General features: G+C 41.6%; 1 protein-coding gene across 1 annotated transcript; it reads left to right on the forward strand.

Annotated features, from left to right (window-relative positions):
• The first annotated feature begins 10544 nt into the window (after positions 1-10544).
• On the forward strand, positions 10545-14497 carry wdr38 (WD repeat domain 38). Its single transcript, XM_036528145.1, has 9 exons — positions 10545-10613; positions 10783-10903; positions 11196-11312; positions 11669-11766; positions 12284-12364; positions 13046-13168; positions 13780-13929; positions 14117-14164; positions 14310-14497. The coding sequence occupies exons 1-9, from the start codon at positions 10545-10547 to the stop codon at positions 14421-14423; spliced, it is 921 nt and encodes a 306-aa protein (XP_036384038.1). The 3' UTR covers positions 14424-14497.
• Positions 14498-14527: the final 30 nt, after the last annotated feature.

Consider the following 14527-nt stretch of genomic DNA (forward strand, 5'->3'; position numbering starts at 1 on the left):
TTTATTTTTACATGGTGTAGACCTTGAGAAGGCTGCAGCATTTTGCCTCATTTATAACTGTATCAGATTGGGATGAAAAAATCCTTTTAATCCACAGCAGTTGAGACTATCCTGAGTGTTTGTTTGCATCATGCTGTCACATCATTGGCAACACCACAGACTGCTTTCACAAGCATCTGTGGACTGGACTGTTTTGCACCTGACTCTACTACTCTACCCTTTGAAATGTGTGAGTCACTCAGCTCAACTCAGGAGAAACATGCCAAAAAGCAGATGTAAGAAAGACATCACTTACAGTCAATAAACAGAGTGGCACAGACCACGGAGACACTGTGAAACGCTATTGACACAAATGAAGAAATAAATCACTCAGTTGGCGTTGTGCCACACGATTGCAGGGGGGAAACAAAGCGTGGATATTCTGACTGCTTTGACAGACACGGTGATGAACCAGACAATCCAGCCCAAAAAGGAAGTGTACAATCACCACCAAGGCCCCACGGTTTTTGCCCAGTACAAAGGGAATTTGATCAGGAAAAGAAAAAGCTATTACTCAGTCTGTTGTGACCCATCTGCCCAAAATAATTCATTGGCTAACTGCAGAAGAACAATGTGAATTTAATTATGCCCTAAAGAATCGATATAGCCTCTCACATGCAAGTTTCTCCCAGAGGAGATTTACAGGACATGTGTGTCTACTGTGTTAAACACACACACACACACAAAAACACAGACACGAGCACACGAGCACACATATGCACAAACACACACACACACACACACACACACACACACACACATACAGGCATTTGTAACTGTGAGACACTGTAGATATTGGATTATTTTTCAGCAAAATCATTTTGAGAGCTACCTGCACTCTTGCTCTTTTTCAGGGCTTCTTCCTGCCAAGTGGAACAGAGTCCACAGGGACGTTGGATGCAAATAGTGAAGAGTTAATTACTATCATTTCAAGCAAAGCATGGTTTCACAAGTTTCTTGTCTAACCATCCGTTTACTTGCGACATTTTTGAACATCACTGTGACCCCCTGTGCTTTGGTGACGATGGCTGATGAGCTAAACTCACATCCTTTCAAAACTGGTCCCCTGTTGCTACCACAAGGAACATGAAACAAATTTTTAAACATAAGGACATTCAGTCAGACCACTCCACCACTGCATACCTGACAAGTGTCATACCAGTCTTTAATGAAACAGTTGGAACAGACCGGACCTCATTTCATTGAGGAAAACTGCTTGTTATGTAATGAGAATCACTGGTAGCTATTGAGTGCATGAATTATCTCATCTTAGAGCACAGTTTTAACCAGATGTGCCGTCATGCCTGGCACAGGGCAGGTAAAAGAGGCCAATAGTAATAAAACTTGATTTGATAAGATCTTTAACTCCCATATTATCAAATGAATTTGCTGGGTTCAGCGAATAGCAGGAAATATAAAATGGATTTTTTTTAATCCATTGACTGTGTAAGAGGATGTTAGAGTTATATTTATGAGTTTGGCTCTGTTTGCAGACTGAAGCGAGGGGTTCCAATATTTACACAATTTTTTTCTTATTAAAACGCAGTTCCAATCTGGACAGAGAAATTGGTTCTGTATTTCTTAGTTCTCACTTCGTACTCACTATCTTACCTTTGTTTCAAACTGGTGCTTCATCACCGCCACATCTGTACATATAGATATCTTTACATCGTGCATGTGATCCAGCGTCAAAAACATGCTGTTGAAATCCTGAAAAAAAAAAAAAAATGTATATATATGTATATATATATATATATATATATATAGATTATGATTTATTTCTAAAGTGGTTTACTACAAATATGCTTTAATAATTATACAGATGATTGTTTCTTTTAAAGCATTTCTGTGAAGCATGTGCTTTTCTATTTATGGGCAGAACATGAACACTGGTAGTCTTACACATCTGAAATCACTAGAATCTCTTAAATCTCTTAAATCCAATCCAGTTCTAGTTTGCTACCCCGTGAGACATGCACACTCCAAGCTTCTTACCAATGATTAAATCCATATTCAACAACTCATAGAGACACCCCCCCCCCATGAGTAAACTCAAAGAGCTTTATATATATTAGTGAAGACTATATGTTGAAACACTGCTGGGTGGATGTTGACATCAATGGATACTCTTGCATGAGGGGTAGACTGGAATGACCAAATCTGATTTCGGATTTAAAATTATGCATGATATCAAATAAATGTGTTTCTGATGAAGATGCATAATCTGGGTTCAGATTTTTGAAAAGCAAACACTCCCTAAATTATAAATGGACAGACAGATAAAACATAATAACAAGACAGACATGGAGCAGAAGAATATCCAGCCATATAATTGAATAATGTGTTAAAAGGAATCTGTGAAAATTAAGGGCGTCAGCTTAAAATGTAAATCATGAAATGTCGGGTCGCACTGTGACAAGTGATAAGCCCTTGTGGTTTTAACTCTTTCAGCATGTGTTATTCTAGCATTGCTGTGAGTTGCTAAACAACTCACGGCAATTAGTTCAGTTCAGTTTGTGGTAGGCATGTAGTTCAGCTGAGCCCACAGTCAATTTGCCACGGTGTACTTTGCCATGAAACTTTGTATATGAAATTTAAACCACTGCATCAATGTCAGCAACCACTCAGTGAAAAATGCAAATGACACTCTGAGTCTTAGTCCCTGCACATTGCTTCTTTCAAAGTGAGCTCTTAACTATATGTAATATTGGGATCTTTTCACCATATGCAAGTTTGCAATGAAATTCTCAAGACCATTTTACAGCAGTTCCAGTTTGAGGAATTTAAACAGGACAGAATTCTTTAAACAGGGAGGATGTGCTTGACTGGCCCGCTCTTACAAACACCACATCACGTTTTTGCACTATCATGTTGGTTCATTAGGCAAAGATATGCTGAACAGCCCTGTGTCTGTGTGGACATGTTTTTAAATGATGTGTTTAGCTCCTGTTCCACCACAGCCCACACACACATCCACACATGTATACACAACTGCATGCGGGCTCTCTCTCTCTCTCTTTCTCTCTCTCTCTCTCTCTCTCTCTCACACACACACACGCACACACACACACACACACATTCTTAGACACTCATACTGATTCAGACTCTCACTCATAAACACACACACATACACAGTGGGTTGAATAGATTCTCTGAGGGTTGCTATTTCCAGACTTTGAAGAACTGATTCCTATTGAGGGCGTGGAAGGATAAGAATAGGTCCGATTCTTTTCTTCTGCCAAATTTCCACTGACCCACATACTGACCCTGTGCCCAGTGGCTTTTTTACACATTAATAAAGAGCTTTCTAAGCCTGTCTTTGGCATTCCACTCAGTTTATGAAGATGATTTTTAATGAGGTTAAAACAGAGTGTGGAAAACACTGGAATGTACTGGTGTGAAATTCCCTTCAATCACAAGGTCCTGAGAATCGGGAACATCATGTGTGTCACAGCCCGAGGGAGCCCGCTCTTCTTTCTCTCTCTCTCTCTCTCTCTCTCTCTCTCTCTCTCTCTCTCATCTTTCTCTATCTCTCTCTTTCTCTCTCGCTGTATCTCTCTCCATAGAAATTAACATTAACCATCATTTGGGCAGGAGTATTCGATACTCCACTTCACAACACTGTGACATGCCATTTTGCTCCCACCATTGCAGTCAGAAATTACAACAGGAAACAACTCAGCTGATGGATGCCTGCATAAACAGGGCGAAGTCACTCCCCTGTTCTTCCAGTCCTGTTCAAAGGCCAGAAGAGTTCCACATGACGGTGTCATTCACCCAGAGTTCCAGGTGATGCAGAGAATATGGAATTCTACCGTTGCTCGCAGAAAGAGCCAGATAATTTGTCCCTGTTCCAGCATGGCACGACACCAAGCATCAGGTCTACTACACTACGGGTTTAAATAAAGGGTCAGCACCCATCACTGGCTCTGGAGAGGTGACTGTTTGGACTGTTCTGCTGCTTTTAATTCTATGTTTATTATGCAGCTCTGTGTGGTGTGGTCAAAGCTCCCTGAAGGGGTTATTTTGACTCTTTCTGTAAGAAATCAATGTGAAGAATAGGTGACCCCTGGCTTTGCGAGGTCACATTCTTTGTGAGCACACTTTCTTGGTGGCATCACGTGAAGGAAGAGGGTTGTTCTGTTCCCCTGACATATTTGTGATGGGCAGCAACATTCAGCCAATGAGACACTGACACTCATTTTGACAGACAGTCCTGGAAGATATGTGGCTTGACCTTGACACTTGGCAAGAATCTGTCTGCCAGTTACATTACATTATTGTCATTTGTCAGTTCTCGGGCTCAGTCACAGGCAAACTGAAATTCTCTAGTTTGAACATTTTCATTCATACAAAGGGACAAAAAGAAATAGTCACATAAATGATGCAGCGAAAATCGTGTCCTGCAGTGATGATGATGGTGAAAATAGGGTTCTAAGCAACTGACTAACTCATCAGGAATTGTAGGGAAAACATATTTTGTGTCAAAAAAATATATACCCTATTTACAGTACATCTCACAGGGAATGACAACATTTTCCTAATTTGAAATAACATTTACAAAATGAAAACCAACCTAACTTCACTCCAGGAAGGATCTACTTAAGGAAAGGAAACAAAAAAATCTGCAAATCTGTATGTTTGCCATTACAGCTAGCCCTCTCCCACCCAGAACTGAACAGGACAAAGGTCAGTTGCTCACATACAGAATGAAAACTGACATAATGACATATTTTGTAATGAGGTGGCGAAAGTAACGAGCTCACTTCTCAACAGCCAGGTCCAGGTGGTTTTCCTCTGGAAACTGAAGGTCAGGAGAGCATGTTAGCCTTATGAATCACTCCCTCACAAAGGGAGGAACCACAAATTCACAGAGGAGCTCCACACAATGAACATGAATAAGATATAACATAAGTCATAACATGTACATATCCAAGTATGCATGTGTAGGTGGTGGGGTGGGGGGTTGCATATGTTTTGGAAAGGAGTTAAATCCAATCAGAGAGCAGTGAAGAGAAAGGGATGAATGGATTTGAGGTCATGGGAGAAGTGAGCAACAGGCTGACAAAGAGGCCCTCTCACCTGCAACGTCATAAATCTTGCTGTGTGTTGAGTTCAGGGGCCAAGTCCGCACATGTAGGCGAGGTGTAGATCACTTGTAAAACTAACAGGAGTCTTTCTCACTTCTAGAGCACATGGCAATCACACAGCAGGGACGGGAGGGGCCTCACAGAGCAACACCCTTCTCTCAACTTCGATACACTGTTACCCGACACCTGGCAGAGTGATGTTAGGTTACATTGGTCTTTTGGGCCATTGTGAAGTGCTACAGTATCACTATGATACAGAAATGCTGCTGTCTCTCTGGACACCTCTGTCCATTCACTGTGTTAACTGGATGGTCTCTGCCCGCAGCATGCTCTTTTTCTGAGATGAAGCTTTACGACTTTGGCAGTCCTATTCAGGCACCATTACAATATCTCCAGTGTGAAGTGGGTGTATAATGCAATTTGCATGACACACGCAGACACAGGCTGTGTTGGCCATGTTAGTTTGGCACTGGCTGATGCTGATAATGTCACCAAAGTAATACATTGTTATGACAACATAATACCTCCCAATGAACTGTGAAAAGCGAGAACAGATGTCCTTCAGGGATGTAAAATATGCAGGGAGTTAGGGTTAGCTCTCAGCTTTCTCCTGAGGAGAGGGTGGATGACAACAGTGATGGTCACAGCACCTAAAAAGGAAAAATCTCTCCATGCTCCATGCATGTCGCTGAAACAGAAACATCTATGAGATCATTCTGGTCGAATGTATGCCCTACAGTTACAGTGGTCCTTAATCCCAAAACTCATCTGGCCACCCCTCACACACACAAACACACACACACACACACACACACCCATACACAATGCAGGGCACGGGAGCAGTGCTTTAGTGTGTGCAGCAGAACAATGGCATTTAGTCCCTAACGTGCCTCCCTCCCCTCACCCGCTTCACAGACCCAAACTCCAACTAAATGCTCCAGTGGAGAGGAAACCATTTTACTTTATCTCTGCAAGGAGAGGCAAAACAGGGAGGGTGCTGCAGGTGCTCTGTAATGAAACGCTGAAACCAGCCACACTGTACACGGAGGAAAAAGGGAAGAAAACTAACTGCACTGTAGAGGGAGAGAGCGAAAGAGAGCAACAGAGAGAGAGAAAGAGAAATCGAGGGAGGGAGCCAAAGTGGGAAAGAGAGAGAAATAAAACTCACAGCATTGCAGAGAGAAAAAAAGGGAATGAGAAATAACCACACTGCAGAAGGAAAAAAATGGGAAAAAACAAGCAGCCACACTGTAATGAGAAGAGGAAAGAAAGAGAGTGAATGCATAGAGATGTGAGGGGAGAGGTGAACTAATGAAGCTCATCATCCCTCTGAGTTTCATTCTGAGGGCCCCAGGGAGGGCTTAGTATCTTTTTGTCCTTGTTCAAGGTTCATTACAGAGAGTTGGCACGGCGACGGCCTGTTCACAGTTCATTGGTCAGGTTCATCACAGGTGACCTTTCAGACTCAACACTGTTCTGAACTGGAGGTCATTAAAGCAAAGGTCATGACCAGAGTTAAGTACCAAGGACCTTCAGTTCCACTTAATTACCTGTGCCAGACAGCTTTAGCAGTGATGTGCTGACAGGTGGACTTTACAAATGTTGCTCAAAGCCCTTTGTTGACCAGGGCCAGCAAAGGTTCAGCTTCAGTAATCCCCTGCAAGTCACTGACCTTCAAGGGCAAATCAAGTTCGACCATCTCCTAGGGTGGCTGAAGACAGTATTTCTCCTGATATTTCCTCTTGATTTATTTGCTGGATACTCTTTTCCAGAGTGACTCACATGGCTGTACAAATAGCACATAGTGCAAGCAGTGCAACAACGAGGGTACAGACACACATACAAGTACAGGTACAGTATAGGACCAAAATAGTAGGTAACCTCATTGTCTTCAGTTCCTCAAATTCTCCTCATCTGAGAACTCGAGGACACTTGTGTACATGCTCATCTGGGGTTACTACAGTAGCAGTCAGCATTGTACCCTCAAACTGCACAGAGGACTGTATGAATCGTAGGGAAAAGGGTAGGCTTTTAACCAGAAGGTTGTAGGTTATGGTTTCAATTTAGCTACTATAGCTGTGCTTCGTTTGTAGGGCATGACCTGCATGAACTCCGCCTCCATGAGTTTCACCTCATGAAATGGAGAGGCAATGGAGAAAACTGTCCAACAATTTAACTATAAGACAAGAAACTCACTGAGGACATGATTCCTGTTGGACTTTTCACTTGCAAGTACTGCCAGCAACTCTTAAGGGCAGAGAAATCAAACTTCAAAATTTCACTTTCTGCAGACAGATATCACTGCAGGTGGCACTGTGAGCTATCCAGAGATACAAAATTGTATCTATATCAAATAAAGACGCATGATTTTTACTGAAATGAGATTAACATTCTGAAAAATTTACAAGAACCCTGTCACCACTGCATGGTTTAAAAAGCACTATACTGTTCAGCTACACATTAAACATAGCTGTACAGTATTAAATGGGCAGCAGTGTAGCATAGTGGTTAAGGAGCAGGCCTTGTAACTGAAAAGTTGCTGGTTCAGTTCCCTGCTGGGGCACTGCTGCTGTAACCTTGGGCAAGGCACTTGACCTACAATTGTCTCAGTAAATATCCAGTACATAACATTGTACAAAAAACTGTAACAGACGTAAGTCACTCTGGATAAGAGCATCTGCTAAATACCAATAATGTAATGTAAACTAGCTCTTTAAGAAAGTAGAGTAGCGTGAGAATTACTAATCAATAAACGTCTCATTTTGCAGATAAGGAGTTTTTGCCCCTTCACTCATGTGTATTATGGATCTATATTGCCCCCTAGTGGAATTGTTCATTATCTCAACTAACTGTAAAACACAAGGATCCCGCAAGGTCTTAACGAATCATCAAGCTTTCAATTAAATTATTTTTCTGGTATTAAGAGTAACTAATCATGTTATAAATTCCAGGAAAAATTAAGTAACCTTTACACCTTGAGTAAGTCCCCCCTGTCATACTAACTATGTCATTTCTTTGTAAGGATGTATTTTATGTCAGAAGATCCTTTCAGTTGTACAATGTGCACTTATTCCCTTGACCTCTGACTTGTGCTTTGATCTGTCATTAACCCCTTTCAGATCAATAACAAGCAAAAACTCAATCTAACTAAACCAATTTTCCAGCTGTCTGAAGACACGATACAAATGCACCACCCTTTTCTGGTCAGCTTTGTTTCTGACATTACTGAGCTCACATGCTTTTACGGCACAGGAAACAAAAGTCACATGGTACAGTCAGCTACAGTTATGTCCTTTCTATAGGCTTTGTGGAGGTGGAGCTAAAGAGACCCATAAAAGACAGACAGATTTTGTAAGAGTGCTGAGGGGGGACTTCACAGTTTTCGGATTTGATTGCTGCATAGGACTGCTTCAGTGACCAACCAAAGACATTTATCTCCACCAGTAGTCCCAAAACAAATTCAGAATGTGTTTTTTTTCCTTTCATATTCAGAGAGTTTTTTTCATTGTCATAAGTTTAGTGGTCACTGGAATTAAGAAAAAAATTTAGAGCATTCCTGTAGTTTGGGCGATTCAGCCCTACAAACTCTCTAAACTCTAACCTCTGTTGTGGTTAAAAGAAACACACACATTGGACTTTTGTGAGTGAAGAATCACCTTCATGACTGTAGACTGGGATAAAAATTTGCTTTTACTCACTGTTACTGGAACTCTGCCCTGCTGCCCTCGTATACCCCACTGATTAGTGCCTATTAAAATAACCTCCTCAGGAACATCTGCAAATCACCATCATTATCTCCAAAGATGTTCTTTCACTGTAAACCCTGTTATTGGTCCTGTTACCACAGAAACACCAAAAACATTCTCCTGCCACTACTAGACCAAAACCATCCCTATGGCAACCAAGGAAGGCCTTATTGTCAGGAATCAGGTCTTTTTTTGTGAGAAGGGTGATATAAGGCATTTTCAGCAATGCAGTGCACACACAGAGCTTTTGAGCACACAGATAAATACATGTATATACATAAAAAATGTGCTTGAGCAGAATGTGAACAGCACAGCCTTTAAAATGGACTGCTCCCACTATAAATACTGTTACGTGAAATAAAGACATCCATTGTGGTCTTTACAGGGTGCTAGACAGGGAAAATGCCCTCCAAAGCTGATAGCAAAGATCAAGAAGCTGGTATAAAAATGGGCATGAAGTCATGTATGTATACACAGTGCCAGTCAAAAGTTTGTACATACTTTTCTTTCCTTAGTTGTACCATTTTCCACATTTTAGAATGATAGTAAAGATGTCAAAACTACAAAACAACACAAATGTAGTTATGCAGTGACCAAAAAAGTGTTATAAACAAATAAAAATATCTTCTTTTTTAGAGTCTTCAAAATAGGCAAAAAGATTTTTAACATTTTTTGGAAAGAAATTGATGCGTAGGCATCAACTTCATGATTTATATTTGAAGACATAAAAATTCAATCATTTAAGCATAAATATTTAGATAAAAATGTCTTTGAATGAAAGTTTCACATTATCTTAATGTGAAGATTAAGATCATCTTAATCTCTCTCTGTGTATGTGTAAGAGAGAGAGAGAGAGAGAGAGAGAGAGAGAGAGCACATTCATATTCAATGAATATGAATCATATGGACTCAAATACGTTTATATTAATTCAATTTCTTCTCTTTTGTGTTTGGCTTTCTCTACTCTATTGTATTTCCAGTGTATCGTACATTTTGCAATAAGTATTGCGAAAATAGTGTAGAACACAAGAAAAATATAAATAATAATGATAATTAAAGCATTTTGCAAACAATATTTTTAAGGACTGAATTTTATATAATCAGTTAAAGTCGGCTGCCAGCCACAGTGAGTACAGCCCAATTTATGTTGCTATTATAGAAGTGATATAACTGAGTGGATGACTGCACCCCCAAAAAACTGTCTGAATTGACTACCTTCGGTTTTGAACGAAAGCGTGGTTTGTGACTCAAAGTTTTATAAATAATGCTCTCACGGAACTTTCAGTGTCAAATTCTTCAATTTAGACAGATGCATCTGATAGTCTTTACAAACCTAAAGGCCTTAAAGTGTTCCGCTCTCTTCGAACAGTTAAAATGAGTTGCTCAATAAAGAGGCTTTGCCAGCTACTTCGTTACCAAGAGAAGAGGCGCAGCGTGAGCCGGGCAGCAACGCAAATAAACGCAGCCATCGACGCTTCGAGGAGGTCCTTCCCCGACCGACAAGGCTGTAACTCAGGAAACGGAGCGCGTCGTTCAGCCACGACAATACAGCTTACGATCATTCTAAAATGACAAGGCTATGTGTACTGTTTGACATGAAGGGGGTTTATCTAAACTAGATCGGATGATATTCTGCTCTCCCAATTTTGTATTGTTGTAACACCAGACTATGTGGCGAAATCCGTCGGAGGACTTCACTAAAGTTGGTGTGAAGTACTTTTCACGACACAAAGGCGAGGTACGTTCATTTTGGATTCTTTGGATTTTTATTCACGGTTTTTGGAGACATCGAATGAGAGAGAGAGAGAGAGAGAGAGAGAGAGAGAGAGAGAGAGAGAGAGAGAGAGAGATTAGTTTACCTTGAGCTTTAATCAATAAAAGATGACAGCCTGTGTTGCCGTTCTCAGGTGAACTGCTGCGTGTTTTCTCATGACTGTCAGATACTACTGACATGCTCAGATGATGGGAGACTTCATCTCTGGAATGCCCGTTCCGGACAGCTCTTGGCTAAAGTAAGCGGACATAAAGGTGTGTAGATCGAATTTTTAAATGTCACAAAACGCCTTTAAATGCTCTCCTAGAATCACACCGCTTCGTGCTTTGCAGTGGTTAATGCACCTGTTTTGTGAACAGACGGTTGCAGGTTTGATTCCCAGGTGAGGCACAGCCATTGCACCCAAGATGCTTAACCATAACTTCTACAGAAAATGTCCACTTAAATTCATTGATATACAAGTAGCCCGAGACAAGGGCGTCTGCCAATTAAACAATTAATAATAACGCCCAGTCTTCGATTTATTTATGTTATTTCCGTCACCAGGTCCCGTGAAATCGTGTGTTTTCTCGGCTGACTCTGTGCTGTTTGCGAGTGCATCCCACGATTGCTCTGCGCGAATATGGCACACCGCTACGGCGAAATGCTTACGAGTGCTGGCAGGTGAGCGGAAGAACACGGCGCGGTGGGAAGTATTCTAGTCTAAACATTTTGCCATTCCGTTTGTAATGTGCAGGGCTCCTGTCATTCCATGTTATAGTTTATGTATAGCTAGACACACTGGATATATGAATAAAAGAACAGTGTTGGGAGAGGTAAGACAATGCGTGAGCATTTGTTTCATGTTGCGTTGAGACACCCCTGGCACCACAGCAACGCGTGTGCGTGATAGCTAAATATCACTGAAGCAACTCCACAAGTGAAATTACCCGGGCAGAACGGTGGTGTTACGTAGTATAATATGTGTTGTGACTAAAATGAAATGAGGTGTGGATGAATATGTTTCTTTTGCATGTCAGGTCACACAAGGAGTGTTGAGACTGTGAGCTTTAGCCCTGATTCTAAATGGCTAATAACAGGGGGATGGGACAAGGACGCCATTCTCTGGGACGTGCAGGTAAAGTTTTCTGTCCAGGTGTACTTGGACATGCAGGTATGAGGGCGGCTCACTGTCCTTGTATACGGTATTGATATGAGCAGATAAAAGGCAGCTGTCCAGGTGTGCAGGAAGGTGCAGGTAAAAGGGCAGCTCGATGTCCAAATGCATGGAATGGAACCAGAGATATTGATCCATTGAATGTTGGCTAGTGAATTGACCAGCACCACCCTATTTCTAGGATTACACTGGTCATTTTTGGTGCATGATTCCGTAGGATCAGTTGTTGAGCTGGAATTCAGCATCCCATCTAATTAAAACTATAGGTGCCATCAGCCTGCACTTTCAATTTTGTCATGGATGAAATGATATATATTTTAAACCAAAGATACAAGATGCAGAAAGCTGAGGAAATACAGCAAATCAATAGTGAACAACATTGTCCCTCGTTTTTAAGTTTCTACTACTTCCCACACTCACTGGCCATTCTTTGCAGTTAAGTGTAAATTTGTGCTGTCTGTGTTGCTGCTGTTGTCAGAGCGGAGAGGTGGTCAGGGTGCTGTCCGGACACAAAGATGCCGTTCAGAGCAGCATGTTCTCCCTGGACTCACAGTTTGTGGTGAGGCTGTCATTTATTATTGGTGCAGTGTGAGTGTTTCAAAAAAGAACATATTGTTATTAATTGTGAGAAAGCCAAAACTGGATGAAAGACAAAATTAAATACAATGACAGTTGCAACATTCTCCTGTAAAGTCTTTTTTATATGTTTATCTGTTTACACACACAATACATCTTATTTTGTAATGCATCTTATCCTGTTGGTTCTTCCTAGATGTTTTATCCCAGTTTGAGTAGTTTCCACTGGAGGGTTTTTAGCTTGAGTGACTGCTCATTCCAGTTCTGGTTTGCATAACTTTAAACATTTTTTTTTCTCACTGTGCCTTCAGGGGACTGGAGGAAAAAGGCAACAGTATTAAAGGAATCTATTTGTCCGTTGTCTGAATCTATCTGTCTATTTCTGTCAAAATGTTACATAATAATAATATCCCTGTGAAATATTAATGGATTAATTGGTCCAAGACAGCCACCTGAACATGCTTTTGGAGTCTCATATTGAGATCATAAAAATGCTGACATGTGTAGGTCAGGAAGGCTCATAAGGTCAGGAAATGAAAGGAGAGGTTTTGAACTTTAGCACCTGTTAAGGGCTCAAGCCAGCTAAAAAATCCTTGTGGAAGCTCTGCTTGGGAGGGCTGTATTATTGGTGGTTTTCAATCACCTTCTTGTCCACCCTGCCCAGGCTACGGGCTCCTGGGACTACACAGTGAAGGTGTGGAGCTTAAACAGTGAGGAACAGGAGAAGACTCTGGAAGGACACAGGGGAAATGTCAGCTGCGTGTGCTTCTCAATCTCAGGGATGCTGGTGAGAATACTATACAATCCAGTTATAAATGCTTTAGCAAGCAGACGGTTTTACTGTGTACCCTGTTAAGATGGGCATATATGTAAAATAACACTATAGTTAGTGATATTATGCTTTATTTATCATAACCAGACTGTGTTATGCAGTGTTATTTACTTGTCTGGAATTCTTGTAGTTGTTTTTCTCATCTCATTATCTTACCCTACGCAACAAATCAGCGTCATCATTGTCCAGCACAGATGCTTAGTTTGTTCAGGGCAATAAATATTTCAATGCCTTTTTTAATGCCTTGTTTTGTCCATGTCGTTAAAACATTTTATGCTGTGAACTGGCAGATACTTGTTTTCTTCAGGGCATGAAATACAGAATGTTTTTTTTCATGGCATATTAAGGTTATTACCCTCAACCAAAGGGCACTACATTTGGCTTGGCATGTTTTTTGCATACATCTGTATGAAAGGGGTGCAGCAATTCTGTGTTGCCACTAGAGGACAAAAGTTGAATCAAAGGGCACAGTAACTGTGTTCTACCACTAGAGCCCGAGATTGAAAGGGCACGGCTCTGTACTTTGTGCCTGCGTAAGTTCCATCAGCTCTTCTCACATTTTGCAGGCTTCAGGGTCTTGGGACAGGACCGTGCGTGTGTGGGTGCCAAAACGAGGAGCTTCACTGTTTGTGCTGAGGGGTCACAGGGGTTGGGTGAGGACCATGGCTTTCTCCCGCGACGGTCTTGCGCTTGCGTCCGCAGCAGAGAGCGACACGGTGAGCACACGTAACACTCAATCCTTCCATGTTGAATTATACAGCAGCCTCGATTGAGTCACATGATGTTTCTTGGGGTTAAAGATTATTCACACTTCGCTGTAATGTCTATGCCATCTGCAAAAATGGGCCTTTGAAAAAGCACTGGTTATGTTACCAATCACCTTTACACCTCTGTCCCCTTCAGGTCAGAATATGGGACATGTCAACAGGGAAATGTGTCAAAATTTTACAGGTGAGGCCTTTTAAATGTAAAGGTGCATGTGGTACGTAAAGACCTAGGTCAGTGTGGGCTTTGTGCGTAAACTGACCCACTGAATGGCCCTTTCTTCCACAGTGCTAATTTCTGTTTCAAACCCAGACCCCTCTTCCTCCCCCAGGCTCATGAGGACTCTGCACTCGGGTGTACTTTTGCCCCCAGCGGAGCTCTCCTCACAACTGGGTCAGCAGACCTCTTAGAGCAACCAGAGCCATGGGAAAAGGATCCCATATAGTGATGTCAGCACCCTACTCATGGTCAGATGCTGAAGGCTGATTTGATTTTCTGGAGATAGAACTGACCTGTCCACCCACACAAAGACTTCAGGCAACCAAAACT

The sequence above is a fragment of the Megalops cyprinoides genome, chromosome 5 (assembly GCF_013368585.1).
Source record: "Megalops cyprinoides isolate fMegCyp1 chromosome 5, fMegCyp1.pri, whole genome shotgun sequence".
NCBI lineage: Eukaryota > Metazoa > Chordata > Actinopteri > Elopiformes > Megalopidae > Megalops > Megalops cyprinoides.